The sequence below is a fragment of the Lactuca virosa genome, chromosome 7 (genome assembly GCF_052849685.1).
Source record: "Lactuca virosa cultivar CGN04683 chromosome 7, Lactuca_virosa_CGN04683_v6, whole genome shotgun sequence".
Classification (NCBI taxonomy): Eukaryota; Viridiplantae; Streptophyta; class Magnoliopsida; order Asterales; family Asteraceae; genus Lactuca; species Lactuca virosa.
In genome coordinates, this window is record NC_136432.1 from 82582885 (window position 1) to 82608721 (window position 25837).

The 25837-nt window shown below is 34.5% G+C and overlaps 5 protein-coding genes across 5 annotated transcripts; 3 read left to right on the plus strand and 2 right to left on the minus strand.

The window, feature by feature from the left end:
- The first annotated feature begins 433 nt into the window (after positions 1-433).
- Positions 434-1216, plus strand: LOC145125512 (RING zinc finger protein). The gene has a single exon (XM_079060964.1). The coding sequence runs from the start codon at positions 546-548 to the stop codon at positions 1047-1049; it is 504 nt and encodes a 167-aa protein (XP_078917090.1). The 5' UTR covers positions 434-545; the 3' UTR covers positions 1050-1216.
- A 631-nt stretch (positions 1217-1847) lies between these two features.
- Positions 1848-4763, plus strand: LOC145124823 (putative lactoylglutathione lyase, chloroplastic). Its single transcript, XM_079060284.1, has 9 exons — positions 1848-2167; positions 2670-2874; positions 2976-3100; positions 3197-3261; positions 3377-3589; positions 3651-3698; positions 3802-3909; positions 3986-4126; positions 4382-4763. Exons 1-9 carry the CDS (start codon positions 2035-2037, stop codon positions 4421-4423), a joined length of 1080 nt encoding a protein of 359 aa, XP_078916410.1. The 5' UTR covers positions 1848-2034; the 3' UTR covers positions 4424-4763.
- A 4062-nt stretch (positions 4764-8825) lies between these two features.
- Positions 8826-11093, plus strand: LOC145124147 (S-adenosyl-L-methionine-dependent methyltransferases superfamily protein). The gene is made up of 7 exons (XM_079059378.1): positions 8826-9057; positions 9645-9759; positions 9851-10070; positions 10288-10375; positions 10479-10544; positions 10661-10729; positions 10847-11093. The coding sequence occupies exons 1-7, from the start codon at positions 8923-8925 to the stop codon at positions 10934-10936; spliced, it is 783 nt and encodes a 260-aa protein (XP_078915504.1). The 5' UTR covers positions 8826-8922; the 3' UTR covers positions 10937-11093.
- Positions 11094-11366: 273 nt separating this feature from the next.
- Positions 11367-14483, minus strand: LOC145124145 (putative aldehyde oxidase Art an 7). Its single transcript, XM_079059376.1, has 3 exons — positions 13737-14483; positions 12800-12963; positions 11367-12691 (listed from the first exon to the last, which is right to left on the minus strand). The coding sequence occupies exons 1-3, from the start codon at positions 14181-14183 to the stop codon at positions 11497-11499; spliced, it is 1806 nt and encodes a 601-aa protein (XP_078915502.1). The 5' UTR covers positions 14184-14483; the 3' UTR covers positions 11367-11496.
- A 131-nt stretch (positions 14484-14614) lies between these two features.
- LOC145124146 (auxin-induced protein 22E-like) lies at positions 14615-18078 on the minus strand. Its single transcript, XM_079059377.1, has 5 exons — positions 17536-18078; positions 16391-16608; positions 15533-15635; positions 15124-15185; positions 14615-14815 (listed from the first exon to the last, which is right to left on the minus strand). The coding sequence occupies exons 1-5, from the start codon at positions 17976-17978 to the stop codon at positions 14778-14780; spliced, it is 864 nt and encodes a 287-aa protein (XP_078915503.1). The 5' UTR covers positions 17979-18078; the 3' UTR covers positions 14615-14777.
- Between the last annotated feature and the right edge of the window lie 7759 nt (positions 18079-25837).

Genomic DNA, 25837 nt, shown 5'->3' on the forward strand with positions numbered 1-25837 from the left:
TCCGTTTCCATCAAGTCCAATTTGGTTGCTACCCCGATGCATAATCTAAGTTAGATTGCACATTCTTTTTCGCCACAACATCAATTACATTTAAACAACACAACCCGACTTTAACAGACATTCAAATCAGTCCTCTTATATTTCAAAATAATTTTGCGGGAGAAGGTAATTTTATTTTACTAGTAGAACTCGAAGTTGCCATTGAACACAATAATTTACTCCAAATTATTCAATGTGTATAATCCGTACATAAAACCATTAAACCACATTTAACAACCAATAATTTACTCACCCAACATAAAATGTACGAGTCTTGAAAGGAAAGTAAATATGGGAGAACTCATATGAACCAAAATGATGAAAGGTGAAGCAACATCATACCACACTTCATCATGAAGTTTTGAAAAAGGTTCAATTTGATCCCACTTTACCCATTATTTTAGTGCCATATTTTGATCTTTTCCACCCTTTAATTGCTCCTGAACCCTACCACTTCTCATTCCAAAAGTCCCACCCTTATCTTTGAATGTACCAAAAATCTCCCAATGAACCCAAAAAACAACAATCAAAGGATTTTTCAGAGAACCCAAATGCAAAGTTGCAATCTTTTATCAATTGCAAGGTGTTTCAATGGATGTCGAGATCATACTCAAGTTTCAGGGATCGGGACCAGGGTTTGGAACCTCAGTGACAAGCCTGTTGAGTTGCAGATAAGGGTGGGCTCGATATTGAAAAAAGTTCATACACTGAAGCCTGGATCATCAAAGAGGTTGAAAAGCAAGAAGATTTACAAGGCTTATGTTCCCGGTGAAGGTGGTCGTGGTGGTAGAGATGGTGGTGGTGGAACGAGGAGTTTTTTGTATTATTATGACGAAACGTGTCATCCTTACATTTGGGTACATGACACATCATGTGATTTCTCTAGGATGGTAAGACAGCAGTATATCAGTCTAGAAGATCTTAGAGATTGTTCCGAGATTAGGATCTTTAGAGATCATATAAAAGGTTCGATATCTATTAGGAAGAAGCCTAGACAAGATTTTTGTTGATTTTTTTTTTCCTTTGCATCTTTTTTGTAAGATAAGTGTGCATATTCTTGTTAGCTCTCCATTGTCTTATTTCAATGCGTTTTGCAATAAAGTTATATGATTGTACTGTGTAATGATCATTGTATCATGCTTCTTCAGAAAAGAATATGTAGAACTTTTGAAGGTTAGTTTTTTTTTTCACAATATTCTGTGTTTTCTTTGGAAGAGTTTGAGCAATATATCAAATAAAAACACACATAATATCTATATCTTACAAAGGGGATCTCTAATCCATTAATGTAAAAATAAACCAATATAAATTATATTTTATTGTTAACCATTCAAATGAGTAAAAAAAATCAATTTAAAAGGAAACATGTAGATGAAGCTGCTTAAGAAAAAACCCAAAGTATATTTAACGCTGACACTTTGAATAACTTTTGGGTAAATGAATTGATTTATATAATAGTAAAGTTTTCAAGGGATAAATATTAAAAAATATATGTATTAACTAGAATGAAATGGGTCAGATAGGTCGAATGAGTAAAAAAACATATATATTTGATGTATATAGTTTCATAAATAGCTTTATTAGAACAATAGATTATTATTTCGTTAATATAGTTTTCACTTTTTATATCATTATTTGATACAACAATTATTCATAAACGGTTCGGGTCGGGCTAACTTAAAGAACTGGACCAAAGCCCATAAGAAGCCCAATAAATTTGCCATGGGTCGCCCAATGAGCTTATCTGGATTAAGGATACGGATCTTATCCTTGTTAAGAATAGGGCTATACTCGAAACCAAATGATCCCTATTGAACGATAAAACCTCGTTACTCTCGTCCCTTCATACGTCACCTTTTAGGGGAATCAATCCTTCCCTTCTGACTAGAACAAATTCACACACACACACACTTCAGGAACTTTTATACACACAGAAATCATCTTAAATCGAAGGATACTTTGGTGTTTATGTGTGTGATTTTGTGAAAAAGGGAGATGGTGAGGATAATACCAATGGCGTCGACCATTCGTCCGTCGCTCTCATCCTTAGCCACTACTCGATTTGGTGGTGGCATCTCCATGGTCAACTCTTCAAAGCGTTTCAATTCGCTTCACTTTGGTTCCACTGGTATGGATATGAATAGGTTTAGTTTTTTGTTGAATTTCAGCCTTTAATTTCTGTGTTTGTGGATGGATATTGGATAGGGCTGTTTGTACTTTGTTTTATACCTCATTGTTAAGTATCGAATTTGCTTACTTAGGTTTACTTTCTGCTAACGATTTGATGATTTTGTATAGCATTTATGTAGTTTTGCTTGTTTTATCCGATTTGTGATTGATAACATGTATCGAGCTTCAAGTTTGAAGAATTTTGAGAATGTTACAACTTAAGAACTCGAACCTAAACAAAGGTTGAATCCATCTTATTAATACTAAATAGATATGAAACTAACCAGGATTCGAGCCTAAACAAGTTGTAATCCTGTTTATTTGTATTCGATCCTTTCTCTTATGTTTAACAGTTTTAACTTATTATCATAGTAGGATGCATCTACTCCATGTCATTGTATGGTTCTAGCTTCATGCTCCATTAACAATCTCTTATCTTATGTCTTTCTATATCTTAACAGTGGGATCACAATCACAACATTTTGGTCTTAAAGGCTGTAAGTTCTTTAGACAAGAAGGAAACAACAAGCAAGCTACAACAATTGTAAGCATGACACAAGGAAGCACTGCAACCACACAAGAAAACGCCTTGGAGTGGGTTAAAACTGACCAGAGAAGAATGCTTCATGTTGTTTATCGTGTTGGTGATTTGGACAGAACAATAAAGTAACTTCTTGAATCACCTTATAATAATTCCAAATGCTTCATGTTTCTTCTGTCTTTTCTCTAGATTTTAACATCAATTGAAATGTATTATGTACGTGTAGATTCTATACAGAATGCCTAGGGATGAAATTGTTACGAAAAAGAGACATACCTGAAGAAAGATACACCAATGCATTTCTTGGATATGGCCCAGAAGATTCGCACTTTGTTATTGAACTCACATACAGTAAAAAAAAAATCTTCAACCTACTTTTTATAATTCCAATAACCACAATAGATTCTTTGATTTTGACTTTTGACTGATTTGGATTCATTCTTCCAGATTATGGAGTTGACAAATACGATATCGGATCTGCTTTTGGTCATTTTGGCATTGCAGTTGATGATGTGAGTAAAACAGTAAAACTTATACCATTTGAGATCTCTAGCTTCTTGCATATTCTTTGTTGCAATGTAAGGGTAAAATGGTCATTTAGGGATAATTTTTTTTGAGTTTTTGCAGGTTGCCAAGACTGTTGATCTGATAAAGGCAAAGGGTGGCACTGTAACTAGAGAACCTGGTCCAGTCAAAGGTGGAAAGTCAATTATTGCTTTTGTTGAAGATCCTGATGGTTATAAATTTGAACTTATAGAAAGAGGGCCCACACCTGAGCCACTCTGTCAAGTCATGCTTCGTGTTGGAGATCTTGATCGTTCAATCACCTTTTATGAGAAGGTATGAATCTTGTTTTTATATAATTATATAAATATATTTATATCCAATTTGTAAACTTTAGGCTTTTGGTATGGAGCTCTTGCGCCGAAGAGATAACCCTGAATACAAGGTAAATTATATAAAAACAACTAATTTTTTTAATTTATCAGATATTTATAGATAAACTGAATAGACTTTTGTATTGTTTATTATTTAATTATTTAATTATGTAGTATACTATTGCAATGATGGGATATGGACCTGAAGATAAAAGTGCTGTATTGGAGTTGACTTATAATTATGGGGTTACTGAATACGATAAAGGAAATGCTTATGCTCAGGTCAATAAAAAAAAGTGCATTATATTATTAAATATTATCTGAATTTGGGAACTAATTATATTTTTTATAAAAACAGATAGCGATAGGCACAGATGATGTTTATAAAACTGCAGAAGCAGTTAAACTTTTTGGCGGGAAAATTACTAGAGAACCAGGACCATTACCTGGCATCAGCACTAAAATTACAGCCTGTTTGGATCCTGATGGTTGGAAAACTGTAAGTAAAATCCCATAATAGCAACATACTTTTCACTTGTTTAATAATTATTATAACATTTTACTTTTATTTCTTCTTATTACAACATTGTACTTTGAAAAATCTATCTAGTTATTATAGCAATTTTCACTGCTGTAATTTGGTAAAATTGTCAAAGTAGAATGTTGTGATAAGAAAATATTGAAACTACAATGATATAATTGGATGAGATCTATAAAGGTTAAATATTGAAAGTAGAATGCTTTATTGGTGCAGGTTTTTGTGGATAACATTGATTTTGTGAAGGAACTAGAATGAGAATTTGGTGGTTGTTTTGGTGAAGGAAAACATGTAGGGAAATGGAAAGCCCCATTTTGTAGATAATGGAAAAGTGGTTGTAACTTGTGAGAATGGCTAAAAATAATGTATAGACCATTTTTTGTTATGGTGAAGTTAGTTGTGAAAGAACCAAAGAAAAGAGAAAAGAGTAAGAGTAATTAGGCATATTTGGTAAATTACTATGTGTATCAATTATCAATTGTTTCAAATTTGTTGTCATTTGTGTTGGAAGAATCTTAAGGTGTCTACGTGCGAAATAATTAGCAAATCGTATAAACGTGGATGTGAAATAATTTGAATGTTATGGAACTTTGAGTCATGGTTGTAATTCTTCCTTTCGGTCTCTTATTCCAAAGGTTAGACCCAATCACATAAAAAGACTTTGTTTCTTTTGTTTTATTAGGTTCTGATTGACGTGATAGTTGAAAAGTTAGCTTTTAGCTTATCAATAAGTTATCTCAGGTAGGTCATCAAAAGTTGGTTTATAAGTTATGAGGTTTCACCAAATACTAAAGTGCAATAAACTCAAAAAATAAGCTAGCTTAAATTCGTCAAACAAAGTTTTGATAAGTATAGTTGCATCAAAATGATTGCCAAATTATTGGCACGTCTTGTGATCAGTTTGGTGGTAAGTAAGGAGTAATCGGCTTGCATTGAGGGTCGAAACATCCTTGACAACTTCATTCTAAATGAAGCTTGTAGTTGGGCTAAAAAGTTTAGAAAGAAGATTATATTTTTTAAGGTAGATTTTTTACAAAGGTTGTCTCACTTAAGTGGGAGTTCTTAGACTATGTTCTTTAGCAATGGGTTTTGGTGGCACTTCCACAAGTGTAAAGTGTTTGGTCTTGGTTTGGAAAAATCAAGGGTTGCAAAACATTGGTCTCTTGGTTGGCTCCAATATGTCTTGCAAAACATTGGTCTGATATGCTTCGTTCCAAACTTGGTCTTTGAAAAGCTAGAAGCTCTTTTAGGCGGAGGGCTAAATCTTGTAAAGAGGGTTCTTGGTAGCTTGCATTTGTATCATTTGTCATTATTCAAGGCTTCTACAAAGGTGATTGAAACTTGGTCAAGTATTATTACTCATATATATTATTTGTTATTAATAGCAATTAAATTTTAACATCTAATTATTCATATTTTATTTGTCATATATAATGATATAAGAGTGGACATAATCGAGAGCCATGGTGTTCGGGTTGCAATTGGTACCGCCTGGAACATGGTCTGTTGTGGACGGTACCGTCAAATATGACATGTATTTGCATACATATACCGATTTTTGTGGGATCGGAGGTTTGAATGAGTATGTGTTTCCTCTTTCTCTTCTCTCCTCTCAACTTGTACCATGTGTTTGCATACATATACCAATTCTTGTGTGTAAGGTTTGAAGGGATAAAAGTGAAAGAAAAGAAAAGGTTGATGTGATGCATATGTGTCATCAGAGTTAAAAGAGTTGAGAGTCTTGCATTCCCACCGCCCTAAAAGATTAAAATTATGTTGAACCGATTAAAAATAATAATATGAGTGCAAAAACAATTTGTAAATAATTTTTTTACGCCTTTGCAATTCACTATGATCGAAATATTTAAATCGATCGTTCACACAAATGACAGCTAACACTAAAATTATCAAAACATCATAGACTTCTTTAATACATAGTATCGTCATATTGGGTTGGGAAAATATCCTTTAACATATAAGAGTTACCAATTGGTAGAAACTCCAACCCTTTAAATAGATCAAAATATGTTCTTTCGTAAGTATTTAGAAAACTGAAACTATATATACATGGTAAAACGGTTGTATTGGGGAATGATTAATAACTTATGTCACGAGTAACCAACAAACTGAGTTTCATAGTCCATGGTGAAATGGTTGCATCAGTAATATATAAAAATTTATAGCCCTAAAAAATATCTCGCGATAAATAGTATATAAACTAGTACATATGGAACTATAAATAGTTAAGACAAAAAATTTATTTAGTATCCACGATATCTTAGCAAGCTCTATTTAGCATAGATTTTTGTAATTGTTGCATCTCTTAAAAGTTTCTCGTGAAAAATATATTATCACAAATGTTCAAAAGTTTTGATGTAAGCAAGAAAAAGTACTATCACAAATATGTAATATACGATTTGTAAGTACAACAATCAGTTTGTTAAATTCCAAGATAGAAATAGTTTTATGGTTACATAAATCCTTGTGAAACTATGAATTCCAAGATAAAAATACTTTTATGGCTATACAAAAGGTTAATGACCTAGGAGGGTAACGAATTTTGGCATTTGTCCATATTTAGGTAATCTTAATTTTTCGTACATATTTGACCATTAAACTTGTTTGATCTGTTCAAAATAGGGTAATATGGTTAGTAATTACCGGTGATATTACCCTATAATGAACAAGCCAAACAAGTTTATTGGTTAAATATGTACGAAAAAAAACATTGTTACTTAAATATAGATAAAAACAAAAGTTTCTTACCCGTTTTGGTAATATTAAATTATTTATGCTAAGTGCAAGTAATCATAAGACACATTGATGTGACATGGGATATGGTCTTGGTGTTAGATCAGGATTGCAGATATGAAGTAGGTGTCGTTAGTGAGTTCCCGACTTGATTCCTAATTGGCACCGGATAACAAAACCATCAGAACATCACATGGACAAAACCAAAATTCCTTACCCGTTTTGGTATTATTGAGTTCTTTATGCTAAGTTCAAGTATCATAAGACACATTGGTGTGACAAGGAATCGGGCCTTGGTGTCAGATCAAGATTGTAGACCATTAGAATGCCTCATGGACTGTAACACAATAGCAGGCTCCGACGATAAAGTTAGATCAATGTGTATGAGATGGTTAGGTCTTGGACCAACCCAAATTAGGCCCAGTTAGTTAAACGCTAGGTTGTATGCGCTTAAGGGGCTAGGTTGTGTGCACTTTAGAAGCTTGGTAGCACAACCTAGCCCACAACTAGATAGGTCTGAATTGGGCTAGCCTAAGCCTAACCTAATTGTCCATTGACCTAGATCTATAAATAGAACACCTCCTCCTACACGAGGAGAATTTCTCATTCTCATGCATGAGCCTCTAGTTTATACATACACTCTTCCCACCAAGATGGTTCTTCATCCAACAGAAACCATCTTCTCATACAAAGCGATTTAACTTGACTGTTGGAGTCTGCTCCCAAGGTACAGTCCCTGAGACGGTTCTAACAGTTTTGTTCTCTGATGGCAGCTAGGAATCAAGTCAGGAATCCGTCAACGACACCTACTCCAAAACTGATACCAAGACCCGATAACTCGATTTCATGTCACATCAGTGAGTCTTATGACTACTTGCACTTAGCATAAATAACCCATTATTATCATAACGGACAAAGAACTTTGGTTTTTGTCCATATTTAAGTAACCATTTTTTTCGTACATATTTTACCAGTAAATTTGTTTGACTTTTTCATAAGAAAGTAATATCACCTGTAATTACAAGTCACATTACCTTATTTTGAACAGGTCAAATAAATTTAATGGTCAAATATGTATGAAAAAAACATAAATATTGACAAAGACCAAAGTTCGTCACCATTCTAGGCAATTAACCCTTGTACAAATCTCTGTTACACTATGGATTCATACATCATGATATCATATGACCCTTATCCAAGCAACCCTTAGAATTAACTTTGCTTACTTCCCACATTTCGGGGGTGTTTGTGTAAGCTTTTTTTTTTTGGGCTTAAGCTTATGAGCTTAATAGCTTAATAACTAATGAGCTTATTAGCTTATAAGGTAAAAAAAATGTTTGGATTAGCTTATGACTTAAAAGCTAATAAGCTCTTTTTAAAATAGTGTTTTTGGGTTAGTTTATTTTTTGTAAAATGACCAAAATGGACATGCTTGCATTACACAATTGGGTAAGAGAGTCATGGTGTTTTGGAAAAAAGAAATTAGGATAAATACATAAATATACATAAATAAGCTCATCTATCGAGAAAAAAAAATTGAATTGAAATGGATTATGCTCAAGTTAATAAGCTAATTTAAATAAACTCGTAAGCTTAAGTTAATAACTTAATCCAAACATTCATAAGACCAACTGCAACCAACCACTAAAACACAATTATAAAGGCCAATAAAGTGGTGTTCTCATTCCAATCAACCTTTAAAAAACACCATTTTAGTGTTTGGGGCAACTTCACACACCAAATATGAATGTCAAACTACTTAGCCTCTAAAAATCACAGCTTTAGTGATTGGTTGGAATGCAAACACTAAAAATTTTAGTATTAACAAATCACCAATTTAGTGATTTATGGTTGAAGTTGCTCTAAGCACAAAAGCACAAAATATAATCATAAATAAAAAGCCTCAAAAATAAGTTAAAGCATACACCTCTTGGTTTCAACAAAACCCTGTGTTCCGTGTTACCCCTCTCCTCCTCCTTGTTCAAGACTGTCTTAAACCCTAAAAGATGGGAGACGAAGAACAAACCACGAACAACAAAGTAAAAACAGTAGATACCAACAACCAGCAATCGGGGAAGAAGAGAAAAAAGCAGAAAGAAGTTGCCATCTTCGGCAACTACAGGAACTACTACACTTATCGGGTAAACCCTAATTTCTCAAAATAACTTCGCTTTTTGTTCGTCTATTTTCATGTCGGCAAACGTGTGTATGTATTTATTAATACATAAAGTTTGCTATTTTACATTGATGCTAAACTCGTTAGCATGTGACTTATATCTGTTCAAACTTCGCACACAGCTTGAGCTGAAAGGTATTGACGAGGTTTAAATGTTTTAGGGGTTAATTGTTTAGAAGACATTTTTTTCTTCGGGTAAATGGAAAAGGAAAACTGAAGTTTGGTGGTGTTTTGATGTTCAATTCCAAAGTAATTATTGGGAAATCAGATAATCATTTGATTGAAGTCATGGATAGTTATAGGTAGTTTTGTTCAACTGTTCTATTCAACGTTATGCTCATTGTTGAATTTTAACTCACTAAAGTACGAATTGTAGTTTCTCAAGTTCATTTGCAGCTTCAATTCTACTGATCATGGCTAATTTCATATACCTGTGAAAACAGTATTTGTTTGTTCTCATGTTCTTCAGTGAATGCTTAACATTCATATCTGTACTCATGCATTCATCTATCAGTGCAAATTTAATCCATTTCTGATTAATCCATGTTGCAGATTGATCAAGGGTTGGAAGAAGATCCTAGGATTAAGATCATGAAAAAGGAATGGTTCGAAGGGAAAACTTGTCTTGACATTGGTTGCAATAGCGGATTGATAACCATTACAATTGGTAATCTTCAATTTCATGTTTTACTCAGCTCATTGAACAGATTCTATGTTTCTATGGCAATTAAATCTGAATGTAATTTTCTTGATTCCAGCAAAAAACTTTGGTTGCCAGAAAATCCTTGGAGTTGACATAGATTCAGCCCGAATTGAGGATGCACATTGGAATCTTAGGAAAATTGTGAAGATGAGTGAAATAAAAAAGCAACATTCAGGAGATTCTCTTTCACATTTATTTGACATTGTCTCTTTCAAAAAAGATAATTTCGTTCAAAGTTGGTCAACTCCAGGGGAGAAATACGATACCATTCTCTGGTAATTTCATTTTTTCCTTTATTAAATCACTGGACAGGACATGACAAGACAGACAACATTGTACTGTATTTGGATTAATTGGACTGAAACTGAGACCGATGTCAGTAGGACAAAATGTGTAGCTTTTTGTCCCACTCAAAAAGGTATTACAGGGATTCACTAATCTCTTGTTTGTGCAAAAGACGATAATGCCCTCTTTATTTGCTATACCTTGCAGCCTAAGTGTTACAAAATGGGTTCATTTGAATTGGGGTGATGAGGGGTTAATAACACTGTTTTCGAAGGTTTGGAGGCTTCTTCAACCTGTAAGTGTTATGGTCATTTTTGTCATTTTGCTTTGAAATTATTATCTTTTGAAAGGACATTTCTCTTTTCTCTTTAATTACATTTTTGATATATAATTCTTAGGGGGGAGTTTTCATTTTGGAACCTCAACCATGGACATCATATGTGAGTAATCGTCAAGTGTCAGAGGTTTGTATTTATTTATATCCTAAATCTATCTTTCAACAATTTTACAATTCAGTTTTGTTAATTTGAAGGTGTAATTTTTTGCATTAATATTTTTTTATTTTCTGTTATATGAAAAGGTAGCAGCGACTAATTACAAGAAGCTTGAGATTTTCCCGGAAAATTTTCAGGAGATTCTTCTAGACAAGGTTCGTACTTTTTTTTTTTTTTTTTTTTTTTTTTTTCCTTTTGACATGCGATCTATTTATTTGATTAAATTTATTGATAGTGAGATAATTTACATTTATTATGTTTCTTAATTGTAGATTGGGTTTCGTGAAATTGAGAACTTAAGTGCGAGTTTATCTGGAAGCAAAACAGGATTTAATCGACCTGTTTTAGCTTTATGGAAGTGAGATTAGTTTACTTTTTCTTTTTGGTCTTTGGGTTTTCCATTTTTGAGGTCTCTTGGAAATCCTTGATAGTTGATGATTATGTATTGTGAATGAATATATACATGGTTCATAGAAAAGTTTATATAATGCCAATATCAGTCCTTCAGTTTCTTGTTTTTGATCCTTTTTACCCTTTCACATCCCAAAAGTAACTATTGCACGAAAGATACAATCATATAAGAAACTAGGACGTATGTGTTAGATGACTGAAACAAAATGTGTGAGATGTGTAGAACATTTTAAACTGTAAATTCTTCAATGGTTATTTTTGGTATCATTTTGTAATTTTATTTGATAAATGTGTTAGTAACAAAAGTGGTTAGAATTAGGCTAATGCAGTATCTTGTAATATAATCTGTAAGCAATATTCCCATTCTTTCTAATTAACCAATTATCATACAACTTTCGAACTATGTAAATTACTAAATTAGGCTCGTAAAATACAAAAAAGAATATCAACAAAAACTACATTTTCGACTTAATTAGTCAAACATACCTTCTGTACACATAAGAAAAATCTCTTAATCAATGTGAACCCAAATACCCTTGGCGGGAATACCGCGGAAATTCACAAATAAAACATAGTACCCCGGAGGAGCAATCTTTCCAGACGGCGGCGCCACGGCCATTATCAAGTTATTAGCCACCGTCTTCAGCGGCAGAACCAACAATCTTTGATTCATCGAAAACCCATGAGTCGTGAATGGAGGATAAAGCATCGTCACCTTCACATCTTGAGGATTCGCTTTCCCTCCATTAAATTTTACCGAAATCTTGAATTCTTTCCCGTACTTCAACACCTTATCTGACGCCTCCGGCGAGACCACCGGCCGGTGGATGGCGAGCGCCGGGTCAAGATAATGAGGCGAAAATTTCTCCACTCGCAGCTCCGTCGGGTATGGAACCTTGTAAAGGTATTTCGCATGTGGGTTACTTCCGGCGACCAAAACTTTCCCGTCCGGTACCAACGCCGCCACGGAATGGTACATTCTGGCGATATTCGTCGGAGCCATTTCTTTAAATCGTTGGCCCATGGGTTTATTCGGTGTGTATAACACAGGAGTGAAATTCGGATCTATAGCGTTTTCCCAACCAGCGACACCCTTCGTTGCGCCGTTTATCATTAAAAGATCGCCGGTGGGGAGGTGGAGGAGGTCGCCCATACATCTTCCAGATGGCATATCCTGTTCTTTCTCCCACGTCGAAGTCGGATTCATCACCTTCAGTCTATGGCAATCTCGGAGCGCCGGCATAAACACTCTATTCTTGTTGTTCGTGTGTTTGCTGTCAACCGACGCGTACGCTTCCTGTGCATTACCACCGCAAACCACCACCTCTGCGTGGATCTCCCCTGGGCCGACGATTAACGGAAAGAGAGCAGACATCCCGGAAGGTGGGTAATTCCGAGCTCCGCCTTCCAATTTAGGAAACTGCCGGACAATGTTGCCGGTTCGTGGCTGGAAGGTGATGGCGCGGTCGTTGGCGAAGAGCCAAACGTTGCCGTCGGGGAGGAGGAAGAGGAAGGGGTAGAGGTTGTTTTCGATGTACATTCCAGGGCCGGGTTTTCTAGGTACGGTGGTTTCTTGGAGGAATTTCAGGTTGAATTTCTTTGGCGCGAATTCCAAAAGATGTGGAGGTACGAGTTCGTAACTGAAGGAATTCCGGCCACCAACCACCACCGCGCTTCCGTCTTCTAAAATCTGGTTAGATGAATACCTGTAACATCATTTCCGGCGAAGGGTCAAAACTGAAACAATTGAATTTTTTTTCTTTTTTTGTCACTTTCATCTAATAAAAGGGTTATAACTTGTAATTAGTAATTACCATCTCTTATCAGCAAGAATGTTTTTCTTCTCGACAAAGTTAGCTTTTGGGTCTTTTAACGACAACGATCTAACGGATCTAGAACCGCCTTTAGTTCCGCCGGTAGCCACCAAGTCGCCGTTGGGCCACAGGTTTCCCGACGAACACCATGGTTCTCCATCCATCTGCAAAATTTACTCTCATGTAAATTAGCTAAAAACGCTTATTTTGACTTATTTATTTATTATATTTTAACAAATATTTAGTTCTTGTGTAGTTGGGTTTTTTTAACTTAAAAGTCATTATGTTAACAATTTGTTGGTTTTGTCTCTACAATAATTCTTGGTCTATTAAAGCTAAAAGTTTGTAAAAAAAACAATTTTACTATTTTTGTAGCTTTACCCGGTAAAGCTAGAAAAAATTACGAAATCAAACATATCTATCAAACTCAAAGCTTTAAAGAACCAAAAATACGTAAAAATATAAAATTGAAAAAAAATATGACAAAAGTCTGACATTAATGACCCAAAAGTCGTTGAAGGGGCAAACTCAAAAACTTTAATGAATCGAAATACATAAAAACAGTTTTACCATTTTGCAGTTTATCTGTTAAAACCGAATATTTTTGTCAAATATAAAGGCTTTTATAAACTAGAAAAAAAATGACAAAATCAAACATTTTTGTCAAACTCAAAAGCTTTAAAGAACCAGAATATAAAAATGAAAAAGAAATTACAAAATTCTAGCATTAATGACCTAAAAATTGTTGAAATGACAAAACTGACAAATGTTGTAAAAGTGAAGGACTTTTATGTCAAAAACACTTTCTAGTTCAGGTTTGGTTTAACACTGAATCATTCAGTTTCTAACAAACAGTTAATAAATCTATAAATGGATACTATTAATAAATCGTTAGAATCAACTAATGAAAATACGATATTAAAGAAAAACGACGCACGTAAATTGTCCGGCTTTGTCCAGTTTCAACATCATAAGCAATGGCATGTGCATAGCAATCAGGTTTAAAGTTCATCTCAGGCGATTTCGGGCAGTTGCCCGGTGGGCCCAACTCCCGGGCAGATGGTCCAAGCGACGTTGTATCAAACCACACCGCCTTATTGTTCGACATCAACTGGAATTGCATGGCGGCAACACCTGCATTCGGGTTGTCGATGGCCCACGAGCCCTTAAAATTGGTCTGAAAATCATTTCCGGCGGCCGGAATCGGAGGCACGGGTCCCACCGGTATGGCAGGTCCACGACCTTTGCCACCGCCTTTGCCTTTGCCGCCCTTGCCGGATTTTCTGGGACCAAGGTTGGGATTTGGACCGGCGGTGGCAACTGAAAATACAAGGCATAGAGGGAGGAGGAGGTGGTGGAGGGAGGTTTTTAACGGCGGAGACATTATTGGAGCCTTTTTTCAGGTGACTGGAATAATTGTTTGTGTTTTTAATAGGTGAAAAAAGTTTGTCCGAAAATAAAGGGAACCCGTACACAAATCTATTGGTTTGCTAGATTTTGGCGAGTTTATAATGGTATGTAATAAGCAAAAGATTGATTTTACACTATTAAAATATATTTTTTCACTACACTTTTAAGGTGTTCTTATTAGGACATTTAAAACCCATTTATACATTTAAAATATTTAAGGGTATGTTGGGCATTTTCTAGAGTATTAACATGTTGTAAAAAAACCATAAGACCATCCACAATAGGAGCTATTTATGATTTTTTTTACACCAAAAAAGTCTTGAAATTGAAAAACAAAAATTAATGGATAAGCTTTTTCAAACCAGTGGACAACCATATATATATCGTCAAACCAATGTACACATCTTGCATATAAATTCATCTTTAAATTATATTATATATATGTATGCAGTACGTAAGCCTAAAGATGAGACCCACAAAATGAACATGATCACTTCACAAGAAAATATAACTATACAAACCATCGGTTAATCTGTTTTACTACTCCTGCATGATACCACATACACAACTAATTACGAACTTTACCCTTCTCCATGGCTCGAGGGGCTGTGAAATGAGACATCAAACAAGGGCAAAAACGTCAAATATGATCATATGATCAAAATTTGGATTCAAAGATAGACGAGTGATAATGATAATTATTAGATTTGTGGGGTTCTTGATTCTTGCTGGAAAAAATCAAGATTAAGGACTTCTTGATTCTTCTTTAAGCAAGTAAAAATATTACTTTTGTTGATACTTTTTTGAACAATCATGATTATGGGTGTTCTTGATTCTTGAATCAAAATTATGAGATTTTCTTGATTTTTCTGTGAATATTTGAAATTCCAAGTTTCTTGTATTTAGGGCTTTACCTAAACCGGTTGCATCTGAACTCTTCATGATCCGCATCCTCTTGCAAGAACCAGTAAACATACTGCAATAGTCAATAACATTTTAAAAAGTCAAACAACACATTTGACCAAAATATTTTGACTTTTCAGGTCAAAGAAGATAAATGAAACACAAGTTTTTTTGTTAGGGGGGGGGGGGTGATATTTCCACTTATATTTTTTATTCATCTATTTTTTTAAACACCTTCAAAGAAGATAAATGAAACACAAGTTTTTTTTTGTTAGGGGGTGATATTTCCACTTATATTTTTGATTCATCTATTTTTTTAAACAAAAAGGTGTTTTGACTTTTATACCCCTAAAATGAGGGGTATAAAAGTCAAAAGTCATCGGCTTTTCTTTTATTCAATTTTGAAAATATGAAACTTACTCCCAGGGAACATCACCAACAAGCATCAAATCACCATCTTTGTCTTCATACGTTAGTACATACTCAGGCCCATTAAGAAGATCCATTGGGCTTTCACGCAACCCTAATTGAAAAATTCCAACAAATTAAACAACTTTACATAAACCCTAATCGAATCAAGAGATGTGAAATCACTTGCCATACTTCAATCCCTTAATAGCATTTAAAAATTAAAAGAAGTCATAATATGAGCTAATTGGAAATTGCTTCATCTAGAACTCACACATCTTTCTTTTTTCCATTTAAATAATATGATGTCTGGATAAATGATTTAAAAAAATATATTTGAGAAAATGATGAGACTTGGGGAAATGGAAGGAAAAAAATGAGAAAATTTGTAAATAGTTAAGACTTTGAGTAAATTAAAAAATCAAGGGCAAAATAATCTTTTTAGGTAAGACAAGGACCAAACGCGTAACAAAAACAAACAGTAGGGACCTTCCGAGTTAAAAAAATAAGTTAGGGACCAAACACGCAAATTACCCTAAACCATAGGGACCACTCGTGTAATTTACTCTAGGACTTAATGGGAAAAGTATATTTTCTTGACTTTCTTTAAAAAGTCAAATTCTTTTTGCATAAAGTAAAAAAAAAAACAGTCATATATACCAACTTTCCATATTAAAGTCCTTTTTGCATAAAGTAAAAAAAAGAAATACCCATATTGAGTTCAACACAATAAAAACATGTTTCTTTATATTGAAGTGTCAAAGAAGGGCAAAATGGTCATTTATGCCCAAGTCTGTCTCCATTAAGTCAAAAGAAACAACAACTCAAAATGTAACTAGTATTAAGAGGGTAAAAAGGTAAATAAGTTACCAAGAGTGAAGCTACAAAACATTTTTTCTAAAGCCGATGAAAGATCCAAGTAGCTTTTGTAGATTTTGAGATCCACTTTTCTCAAATATGGAGCTCCATCCATACTAACTTTCACATAAACACATTGCGATCCTGTGTCTTCTTCATTTTTCGTGTTTTTTACAACCATACTATTCTTTCTAAAAGATCGAATTGGAGGCCATCCCACCACCTGTCCCCTGATTCAAAAGTCAAACTTTGACTCTTTTGATCATGTATGTTATCATACGATGAATCAATATGTGTACTTATGTGTATATGACATATGTATATGTATATCAGCTTTAAGTAATTTATTTCCGTTAGTTTAAGTTTCGTAATTGATATTATATGAGCTAAAATTTCTACTTATGTTTGGAAAATTAGATTAAAGGGGTTGTTTGGATGTCTGCTTTGAAAGTGATTATTATAAACGCAAAAATCATAATTTGTTTTAATCTAGGGATAATTAGGGAAATTGGATTTAACTCTAAACAGTTCAGTATTCAGTATAAAAAAAAGTTGTCCCTAAGTCTTCGATTAAATTAATAGTTTAATACTTTGACTTCAAAAGTCAACAGAATTACTTTAATTTCAACATTGATTCACATAGAGCCAAGAGGCATTCTTTCAGGAAAAAAGAAATCCATAATCCATAAAATGGTATAGGAAATACTATAAGCACATATATGAAATTTGTTGTTAAAAACTTACAAAAATGTATATAAGTTATAAAAATAAGTTAATACAAGTTTGACTTCTAAAGTCAAACTTATCAGACTTGCAGATAAGAGAGAAAAATCCTGACTTTGAAGCTTGTAACAGAATCTTATTATTTGAAGCACAAATTTAAGAGTGCTTTTTCAAAGTGATTATGGCGACTTGAAAAATCATAATTTGTTTGAATCTGGGGATAATTGGGTAATTTCAATATTGACTCAAAGATAGCCATTCTTTCAGGAAAATTTCCGCATGCCATGAAATAGTACAAAAAGTACTATAAGTAATGAAAACATTCGTCTTAAAAACGTAAAAGATGCAATTAAAAGTTATAAATATATTTAGTACAAGTTTCACTACGAAAGTGAAGCTTATAAAACGAGCAAAGAAGAGAGCAAAATCCTTACTTTGAAGCAGCAACGGAATCTTGACCATTTGATGCAGGAATTTGAGAGTGTTTGTCGTGTAAATAATTCTTAGATGAAGATGAAACAACAGCGTCCTTTACAGAACTAGGGTTCTTATTTTCACCTCTTGGAGAAGACGAAGAAGATGAATAAAAGGCACTATTTTTAACAAAATCAACCTCAGATCCACCATTATCAGAGAAACCCCATGTTCCAGAAGAAGTTTTAATGGTGTCTGAGAAAACTCTTTTGGCTCCTGACACCAGAATCTTCAGGGCAGCTGTACCACCTCCATTGATGGTGTTTCTCTCAGGCGACTCGGAACCAGGCAGACCGAGTCTTAACTCAGTGGCTTTCAAATTCAAATCTTGCTTGTGGGTTATTTTCTCCATTTCTGCTTCTGATGAGGAAATGTAATCGAGTTCTTTTAAGGACATGGACATTGAAGATGGAAGGGTTTTACAGCATGAAAATGGAAAGAACAGTGTAAGTATCCAGGTGGAAAAAGAAATGAGATTGCTTTGTTCCCTATTGTTTTAGTAACATTATAATATAATAACTATTTTTCCTATTTTATATATCAAGTACAAAAATTGGTAAAAAATTGGTTGAAAAGTTATATAAGATGGTAAAAGAAGTCATGTAAAACGGTGATGTTATTAATATAGATAAAAAAAACAAAAATAATAAAAAGACAAAATTAATAATGTTCTTTAATTTTTTATTCCAACAATAGGAAAATCTATATCTATATATGCAATATAGATATAGATATCTACTATTATAATAGTAAATTATACAAATGGTCCTTATGGTTTGTGATAATTTGCATGTTTGGTTCTTAATCAATTTTTTTAACTCGGTAGGTTCCTACTATTTGTTTTTGTTACACATTTGGTCCCTGTCTTCCTTAAAAAGACTATTTTGCCCTTGATTTTTTAATTTATTTAAATAAACACAACCCAACCCCACTTCCACATCACCTTACCTTACCTTATCTATCTCACCTTATTTCAATAAATTAAAAAATCAATGGAAAAGTAATCTTGGTAAGATAGGGACCAAGCGCGCAATAAAAACAAACTGTAGGGACCTTCCGAGTTAAAAAATAAGTTAGGGACCAAACATGTAAATTACCCCAAACTATAGGGATTATTCGTGTAATTTACTCTTATTATAACAGAGGTCATCATATTTATTTGAAATTTTTATGATTTTTCATTTCCCAATATTTAAAAACAACCATTCAAAAGTTTCTTTAACTTATATTTTAAATCAAAACTCTCACAGCTATTCAACTTTTGATTACTTAACCACTACATCTCAAAAGTTTTATAATAAAACACACTTAATTATTATTTATGACACTTACTTTGTTAATAATTTAAGATAGACATATATATAGTTTACATAGGTAGTTGGAAAAAACACAAATTTACATTGAAATTTTATTAGACATAAAAAAAGAGATGACTTGAAAAAACACAAATTTTATTTTTGGGATGCATTTATTTACATTGAAATCTATTAGACAAAATTGCAAGTTTGGTGTGTGTGATATGTCAAAAATTGGATGTTTGGTTCAAAATGTTTTGAAGTTGCATCAGTGGTCTAAAAGGTTTTATCTGTTTCGAATTTAGTCCAAACTTATTTGAAAACATTTAAAATGACGAATTTTCTTTTTTAATTTAGTTTTTTTATTTGCTTTACAACGATTAGAAAAAGAAAATCTCCCTATGTGTGTGTTTGATAAACATCCAAGAACATATTCATAGATTCAAGAACATTCAAGAACATCTTCCGCCACCACCACCGTTCGACCACCGTCCGCCACCACCACCGTCTTCCACCTCTATCTCCACCTAAACTTTGTCTACCACTTCATCTCCACCAAAAAATCATCCCAAAAACAAAAACGATACACAAAATTTGGGTTTGTTCTTGAGTTCGCCCATATCTGATGAATAGACACACACAAAATCTTATCTGATGAACACACACACACACATAAAATCAGATCAGATGTACACACACATACACACATGAAATCAGATGAACATACACAAAATCAGATCATATGTACACACATAAAATCTGATGAACACATACACACACGAACTCTGAAGAACACACACACACACACACGAAATCAGATGAACACACACACACACACACATACATACAGAATCTGATGAACACACACCCTAACTAAACCAGAACCTCTTGATGAACAGATCTGTAACACCTGCAAGTACGGGCTATGCATTTAAAATAAAGTAATCAATAATTTTATAAAAAGAAAAACAAAGCTAGCAAGAAACTAGCAACAAACACAAAAGTTAAGGCAGGAGAGGATTATTCATCCAGGCAGTCCAATTAATCCTAGCCTTAGTGTTACGAAAAGAAAATCACCTAAAAGAATGCTCAACAATGCTATCAAAAAGAAATTACTTCTTGTACTTATTCGGCCTAAAGATAACCTCATTCCTGTAAGTCCAAAGAATCCAAATCACCGTCAAGCACACTGACTCCACAATCACCCTTTCCATCCGACCCACCGGCCTAGCACCCACCCAATCTACCAAATCAGTTAGAGAATCAAAGACCGAGAACTGAACACCCATCTAAAGAGAAACACGATGCCAAATTTGTTGAGCTAAGGGGCACTAGAAAAACAAATATATTTTTTGAAGCACTTTGACAAATAGTACACAAAGATGAGTCCAACTCCACTCCTCTATCAATGAGATTGGCCCGGAGAGGCAATTTGTCTAACATAAACCGCCACATAAAAACATTTACTTTAATAGGAACATATTTATTCGATCTTGTAGTACCTACCACCGGAAGACGAACGCCATCTATATGTCTTCGAATAGACTTAACAGAAAAAAACCAGTGGAATCAAGATCCCAATTCCATATATCCGGATGAGACCCAACACAATAGGACTAAGAAAATCCATTAAGTTTTCAAGTTGCAACGATTCAACCCCTCCCCTAATAGAATGATGCCAAAAAGGATTCCACCCATTCGGAGACCAAAGATCACCAACAAGAGCCTTCTGCACATTAGACAAAGCATAAATCCTATGAAATTGGATTTTAAAAATCAACCCACAGCACCAAGCGTCGTCCTAAAACCTAGCAAGAGACCCATCCCCAATAACAATAGACATCAAATTTTTATCAACCATATTTCTCTCATGCAGCTGATTAATAGAGCCAATAATTTTATGCCAAACTCCCCCACCACCATAAAGCCGAGAACCACTCCCAAAACCTGCATCGGGACCATACAAGCACTTAATGAGATGAACCCAAAGAGAATCTATCTCATGTACGAATCTCCACCTCCATTTATAAAAAAAGAGCAAGATTAAAAGCATCTAAACTCCCAATATCTAATCCACCCTTGTCTTTAGAGTTAACGGCGAGATCCCATATCAACATCCATTCCCCAAAAAATGAGATCTATAAGATTCCAAAAGTTGACAAACCGTTGAAAGAAGTCTAAAATCAAAAAGTAATAAATACCTAAACTTCCCAAGACCGACATAGTTAAAGTCAACCTGCTACCAATAGAGAGTAACTTCACATTCCAATAAGATAACCTTTTTCGAATCTAGTCTCTAATTAAATCCCAAGATTTAACTCGCACCATAGAATCACCCACCGGAACACCAAGATAACTAAACGGAAAAGTCGTCGGAGAACACCCAATAATAGAGGCTAACGAAATAACTTCATCAAAAGCCACCCCAACTCTTAACAAATTAGATTTGGAGAGATTAATCTTCAAACCCGAGATCATATAAAAACAGGTTAAGATTCGAATAAGGTTACAAACATTCCTCTCATCCCATTCCCCTAAAAATAAAGCAGCATCTACATAAAAAAATATGAGAGATCTGAAGATTAGACGAACCCAAAGAAACTCCACGAACAAGGACATTTGCGACGACATCCTCCATTGCCACATGAAGGCCTTCCATAGCTATAATGAAAAGAAAATGATAGATAGGATCCCCCTGCCTCAAGCCTCTAAATAGCTTAAATTCATCAGAAGGGTTACCATTAATAAGAACAGAGGATCTAGAATTCTTGAACATACCTTTAATCCAAGCTCTCCAATTATCACAAAAACCCATAAACCACAAAATCTGGTTTAAGTACTCCCAAGAAATAGAATCTGATGCCTTTTCGAAATCAACCTTGAAAATCAAGAGTTTTTTCTTTTTTCTTTTAAACCGTGCAACAAGCTCATTAACCATTGAAGACCCATTAAGAATTTGACGCCCTTTAAGAAAAGCTGACTGCTCAACCCCAATACCATCATGCAAGACCAAGGAAAGGCGTTTAGCTAAAAGTTTAGCTACAATTTTAAACTGCATGCCAATAAGACTGATAGGACTATAATCCTTAATCATAATCGAATTATCAACCTTTGGGATGAGAGTGATAAAAGAGGAATTACAGCCAACCGGGACGATGGGGTTATAATAAAATTCCTGCACAAAAGCAACAACATCCTCACCCAAAATATCCCAATAATGTTTAAGGAAAGCGAAAGAGAACCCATCGGGACTTGGTGCTCGATCCACACCATAATCCCACACCATTTCCTTAATCTCCTGAGCCGAAAATGCAACTTTAAGAGAAGAAAATATACTAATCCGAGACGCCAACTTGATTCCGATAAACGGTTGAAATTTAGAAGAGTAAAAATCATAAAAATTCTTTTTTTACAATGGTCGAATCTGTAATCCACTCCCCGTCTATAGAAATACCATGAATCATCATCTGATGCCTACGCTTTTTTAAAAGACCATGAAAAAATTGAATAAACGACTTAACTTTAGCTTGTTGCGCGACATCTAAGGCACTAATCTTTTCAATCTTCGCCACCTCACCTAAAAGTTGTTTCCTTTCATCAGGTAAATGCGTAGTAGAGCTACCATCATCAACCAAACGATAAATGTCACTTGACCGGGACTGAAGATTAAGCAACAAAGTTGAGTATTTTCTTTTGTGTAATTGTGCCAAACCCGGATTTTACTTATGATAAACTTAAGTTTGTTTTTAAAAACAAAAAACTTACTCCACCTTTGATCGAAAATGAAATCATCAACTGCACCATGAACCACCTCATCAAACCTCTCCATATGTGTCACACCCCCAAACTTGAACAGCAGAAACGTTCGGGGGAGGAGGACGTCATGTGCAGTATCATAACAATTGAATAGTAAAGAAAGTAAACACAACCATCATATACATAATTGAAAAGGTTACATCATTGTAAGCGTTTACATGTTTCAAAAGTCAATTACAATATGATGTCAAAAGTTTTGTTTAACGCCCTATCGTCAAATCTTCAAAAGTTGTTGATAACCTGTTTTACTGAATTCCTGAGAATACAAGTTATTTGAGAAAAAAGTGTCAACATTTAAGTTGGTGAGTTCATAAGCATTTGTATAAATAAATATATGCCATTCAATGAGATGAAATCACGTTTGTTTTCAGAAAATCCGATATTTTCTATAAAATGAGTTGTAATTCGTTTGTTTGTAAAGTAATCGTATTTATCCTGAAAAATCCTATATTTTCCGTAAAACTGAACTGTAGTCTTATACATTCTAAGACCAAAAAGTACAAGTATATATGCCATACTTAGTTTAATAACATGTAGTTTTATTTGTGAATAAAACCGTTTGAAGAGCTGGGAATTTACGTAAAATAAACGTAATATCGATTTCACATAAAAATAACGTATTGTCGTTTATCATGTGAGTTTTCATAACCGTGCTATTAATGAATTGCTTGCCTCGACGTTCTTCAGGCGTCGAAAAGATATGACGTTTGTCACGCATAGCTTGTCGGTCGTGCTGCATCTAACAGCCAGGGTGCAGGATCATCAGTCCCGTATAGATCTTTACACAAGTATCACACTCTCCTGGAGTAGACTCTGGTTATAAAACAGGACTTCCATGGATACCTTTGGTAGGTACGATGAAGGCGAATGACTCACAAATTTCCAACGAGATACGTGTTTTGTAATGAAAATGATCATACATGAAATTGTTATTCCTTTCGTTATGTTTATAATATATAAAAATAATCGTATTTTTATATAATCGTTTCTTTGCCCTGAAAGGGTAAAATGATGTGAATGCTTCTCAAACTATACCTAATATAGTTTAAAAGATATTATTCCATTGAAAATGACAATTGTTTCGTTTGAACGTGTATTGCATGTAACCGTTTGTAAATTTGGTAATACGTTATGTCGTATGTTTGATATTCTTACATAAAAGATATTTAAACGTAATAAAATATAAACCATAATTTGTATATTACACACAAGTTTCTTGTGTTTTACTTGTATTCCACCCCCTTAAAACATAGAAAAAGTTATGAAAATGTAGGGGTATGAACTCACCTCGAATGTGTTAGCGGTTTAGTTTACGGGATATGAACAATGAACTTCGATTTAGAACCCGAGACGATAGCCGTATCCTAATTTTTAAACACATATTAATGTGTGAATATTTGAAAAGTCAAGAATTTATGTGTTGAGTAACTACTAAATCAATGGAGAATGCTTACCAAACTTATAGCTATAGTTATATGGAAGAAGGTTATCTCCTGGAGTTGTTAACTTTTAAGCTTGAGAGGAAAGAAATGTGGTTTGCTATTTGAGGGAGAATGGGATTGTTCTTGTTTACTGGATGTGTAGAATGAAAGAATGATCTTATATGAGGCTTATATGTGAAGTAAACTTAATGAGGAGGTGATGTGATATGTTCATTGGTAACTGCACCAAATCACATTGGGAAGTTGAATTAAGGATAAGGTATAAGATATTTAGGAGTGTTTTCGGTTGAAACTATGAATAATAAAAGGGGTTTTCGGACTTAATATCTTCTAGGAAATGAGTTTTCGCCCTTAATGGGCCTAAAGAAAAGGGTTTTCGTTCCTAAAGTCAAAAATGATGAAGGGTTTTTTGGATTCGAGTCCAAAGGGAAAAGGGTTTACGGTTTTGGCTTTCTAGAAGGGGTGTTTTCGGATTTGCTATTCATCTTTAGGGGTTTTCGGATTTGCTTTACCTCAAAAGCATGTGTTTACGGTTTGGTTTTGGGATTAGATTCCCAAAACCGTAAACTACTTTGTACTCCTTTTAAACCTTTAATTTCCTTAATTTTAGTTAAGTGTTGGACTTGTATTTGCTTGCATTAAACCTATTTTGCATTTATACTTATATATAGGTTAAATAAGCATGCACACTAGGCATCCAAAGTTCTTATAACAACAATATAGGCGGTGAGTTTTACTTGTACATGCTTGTAGTCTAGACTTTTATTAATTCAAAACAATGGGTTATTACATCATCCCCCCGTTAAAGGGAAATTTGTCCCGAAATTAATTCTAAAGTGAGTACTCATGGACTGTGGAAAAGATGCGGGTATTTTTGTTGCATCTGGTCTTCTCGCTCCCAAGTGAATTCAGGTCCCCACTTGGCATTCCAGCGAACCTTCACTATTGGTATGCGACTTTGTTTCGTTCGTTTGACTTCCCTATCCATGATTTCTACTGGTTCTTCCACAAAGTGTAGACTCTTGTTAATCTCGATTTCATCGAATGGGATAATCAGAGTTTCTTCTGACAAACATTTATTGAGATTGGACACGTGGAAGGTAGGGTGTATATTACTAAGTTCTTGAGGTAGTTGGAGTTTATAAGCTACAGGACCAATCCTTGCGAGGATTTCAAATGGTCTGATGTACCTTGGATTTAGTTTTCCACACTTTCCGAAGTGTATCATGCCCTTCTAGGGTGAGACCTTTAACAGAACACGGTCGCCAACCTGAAATTCCAAGGGTTTTCGTCTCTTGTCTGCGTAGCTCTTTTGTCTGTCTCGAGAGGCTTTTAGTCGTTTTCAAATTTGAACAATCTTTTCTGTGGTTACTCGAATGATTTCCGGAACAGTGAGAGTGCTATCAGGGACTTGTCCCTTAGCTAGCTGCGTGTCACCCACTTTAGCCCAACACAGAGGGGATCTGCACTTGCGGCCATATAGGGCTTCGAATGGGGCAACCTTGATGCTAGAGTGGTAGTTGTTGTTATATGAAAACTCGACAAGTGGCAAATGGGTATCCCATGCTTTACCAAAGTTGATCACATAGGCTCTCAGCATGTATTCTAGTGTTTGTATGGTTCTCTCACTCTGCCCGTCGGTTTGTGGATGGTAGGCTGTACTCATGTCCAGCCTAGTCCCCAGAGATTTCTGTAGCGACTGCTAAAAT